The 3,532-nt window shown below is 31.3% G+C and overlaps 1 protein-coding gene across 1 annotated transcript; it reads right to left on the bottom strand.

Annotated features, from left to right (window-relative positions):
* Positions 1-230: 230 nt before the first annotated feature.
* Positions 231-2,418, bottom strand: LOC113852330 (stress-response A/B barrel domain-containing protein UP3-like). Its single transcript, XM_027482561.1, has 2 exons — positions 2,342-2,418; positions 231-1,177 (listed from the first exon to the last, which is right to left on the bottom strand). The coding sequence occupies exons 1-2, from the start codon at positions 2,416-2,418 to the stop codon at positions 382-384; spliced, it is 873 nt and encodes a 290-aa protein (XP_027338362.1). The 3' UTR covers positions 231-381.
* Between the last annotated feature and the right edge of the window lie 1,114 nt (positions 2,419-3,532).

Below are 3,532 nucleotides of genomic sequence, written 5' to 3'. Positions count from 1 at the left end.
ATTAAAAGGTATTGCAATTGATAAGATAAATTATATATTTATTCTGTAAAAAATATTATAATCAATAAACGAGACTACTAAATTAAAACAAAAAATAGAGGCCGAAGGAATAATGATAAGAATCATTTTAAAAATTATTTTTTAAGAATTTATTACAATTTTTTTAGTATAAAAAACAAATAAAAGAAACAAATTTCCAATTGATGCCAAAGAAAAGCATTTAAACTATCAATAACATATGAGGCAACAATCAGAAGCTGCAGTTTCAACCGCAACCATATTATTGTTCAACAAAGCAACACAAACACAGATAAAACACACACATGTAAAAACCATAAAACAACTGAGAACGCACATTAACATAACCTTATAAAATACAAATTATGGCACCACATAATCAATCACCACCATACTCTCCACGTGCTCCTTAACCTTGTTAACCAACCCTTCGTTCCAATCCACACCCTCCAATTCCCTCTTTCCCGGAAAAATCGCAAGCGAAGCTATCGAAAAACCCTTCGCTCTCTCCGGCGTGATGTTTTCCCCGCAAGAGAATTGCCCAATTCCTCTCACACTGTCCTTCATTCCTCGTACTGCACCCAAAACCTCGTCCTTAACCTCGTCTCTTTCTCTCACTTTCAAGAAACTGATGCGGAGGGCCGAACCTGTCGCCGGCGGCGGAAGGGATGGATCACCGGCGACCCAATCGACGACCATGAGATCGTCGATGATGGGTAAGAGGAACTCCCTTGCAGTGCCAATGTGGTTAGGATTCGCGTTGTAGGCTTGTAGATCCTCCTTGGAGTTGTAACGGCTGTGGAGCATGTGTGTGAAACGGAGATCCGACGTTGTTGTGTTGGCTCCATTATGGAGTAGTGGGCCCACCGTTAAGTGGAGGACGCAGTCAAGGTTCGCGAGGGAGTTAAGCGCGTTGAGCATTGCGTTGACCTTGGAGGGTTCCGTGTCGTCTTTCACCTTGACGAGGACGATGTGCTCCACCACGCCTTGTGTTGAGGACATTCTGATGGAGAGTCGGGTTCTGAATTTCGGATGGCGGTGGTGTTTGGAAGGTGAGAAAGTGAGGGAAAATGATGGAATTGCTTTCAGACTCAGATCTTGTGACGGTGGGAGACAGGTGATCGAAGTGAAGATGAGATGAGTGCGTGTTTCACGTTGCCTTTTTAAGGTTGCAACTACCCAAAGGATAAGAGTGTTCCCTGTTTCCAAGTTGTTGTATTTTGTGGCTACTTTTTTTTTTTATATATGATTTTATTTTTTTAGAATTCAAAAAATATGGAATTTTTTTAACATTACCATAACATGAATGGCGATTTTTTATGCAGTACAAAAATTTAGAGATAAAAAAAAAGTGACAAAATTTTTAAAGTTGCATGATAATTTTTAAAAAATATATTAAAATTTTAAAAAAATTAAATCATCAATAGCGATTTTTAAAAAATAATTAAATATTTAAAAATTACATCAAAAGTCGTAATTGATAATTTTTAATTTAAAAATCGTCATGGTAATTTTTAAAAAATTATATTTTTGTAATTTTATAAAAAATTTCATATTTTTTGAATTTTTAAAAAAATTTATATATAAAAAAATGTTCCATTTCTTGTTCCTTTTATGAATTTTTTAATGTGTTTAAGGATATATAATAAAAATTAATAAATAATCACATTTAATATTATTAATATATTAAACTTTAAATTTTTTAATAATTTCTAATTAAAAAATTATATAAAATTTTAGTATATACTTTTAAGTAAATATTAAAAAAAACAAATTATTTTATTTGCAAAGTTTACAATGCCTGGGCACTTTTATATTTTTGGTAATGGGATCTTAGGCACTTAGTTTATTGTTTTGCACTTGTTTTTTTGTCAACAGGAACTTGGGTTGAATAATTCAGTTAGGTCGGTATCAATGGATCATAGGTACATTTCTTGGGGAAAAAAAGAAAAGAAAAGAAAAAGAGGTCATATATGTTCACTCCAACATTTTGGGCTGGTTTCCTTTATCCCCCTTCAGTCTTGTTAGCACTGCGTGTTGATATACTATAAAATCAAAATCAGTGTAGTCATGCAAAGTAGTTCGTGATATTTTATATATATATATTTCTTTTTACTTTTGAATTGGCTACTTGCCTGAAGACCATAACTTAATTTGGATTAACTTTTAGATTTTGAGAGTTTTTCATTTAAGGTAAATATTTAACTTTTATTTTATGAAAAATTCTTTGTATACAGTTTGAGTTTAAAGAGGTAAAAATATGTCTTTAATTAATATACTAAAAACTATATAACTTTACAAAATCATTAGAACTTCAACTAACGGCTTTGGGACACGGTAGGATTCCAAAGGATGAAACCTTGTAGATGGACTTCCATCATTTTGAAATAGCTCCAGCATATGTAAATTCGCAAGTTCCTAGAGCACAGATAAAAAGTTTGTGGTTCATGGTTCAATCTGAGTATGGTAATATAGCAATTCTAAGAACACTACCAACTAACGTTTTCATCCTAATATGGAGAAGACAACATAAAACATGAATGTGTAAACAGGGCAAGTAGACAAATTAATGACCCTAAGAAAACATGTAATACAGTGAACATAAAAAAGTGCCCACTTCCAATGATTATTTACAGTAAGATGCTCATGAGGATTTGCAGAAGTTGCAATAGAAAAAACTAAAGAAGGATAACAGCTCCCTATGCTTATTCACAGTAAGAGTCCAACAGCACTATAAAGACCAAATTTAAATGCTAAAGTCATGAAACTGACCCTACTTGTTAGGACATAAGACATTTGATACCCTAAGTTTTGATGGATAACAAATATACATATGATTAGATTATTTGTTGTAAAGAGGCATTTGAATTATGTCTAATATACTAAAACATGCGTTTGATAAAATAGAGTTTAACTAAAGAATCTTGAAAGTATCTTTTGAAAGCTTTCTTAACACAATTCTGAGATGTCAAGGCATAAGTCAACTTTCTACAAAGAAGATTTCTTAAGCTCCATCCTTAAAAGTACAAAAAGGATACGTGACGATAAGACATTTTTACCATCGTGCACTTTACTTATTCCAGAAGGGAGAGTTCTCCAAAAGGTAGCTGAAAGTTTCTATGATGTTTCTACTGCACAAGGAGATTTAAATAAACTTTTTGCATGTGAAGATAAGCTCCATAATCTAATTGAATTAAATGCAATCTTCAACTTTCCAAATTGTTTTACAATATTGCTAAAATCAACAATAGTTTCTAGCGTCTCTCGACTTTAATATTATACTCCTTCTACTATTTTTTTATAAGGTATCTTTAACTAAATTGAACAAATTAGTTAAAGTAATAGAAGTTAATTTTTTTAAAAAAATATAAATTATTAATTTTATTCTCATTTAATATAATTAAATTTAGTCAGACTATCAATATTTAACTTTATTAAATTTTAATTTAAGTTTCTATCTATTCCATTTATTGAGAAAGATTTAAAACAATAAATACTTCATAAAAATTATAAA

The sequence above is a fragment of the Abrus precatorius genome, unplaced genomic scaffold (genome assembly GCF_003935025.1).
Source record: "Abrus precatorius isolate BTA unplaced genomic scaffold, Abrus_2018 Scaffold10, whole genome shotgun sequence".
Classification (NCBI taxonomy): Eukaryota; Viridiplantae; Streptophyta; class Magnoliopsida; order Fabales; family Fabaceae; genus Abrus; species Abrus precatorius.
This window is presented reverse-complemented; position numbering and strand designations above follow the sequence as displayed.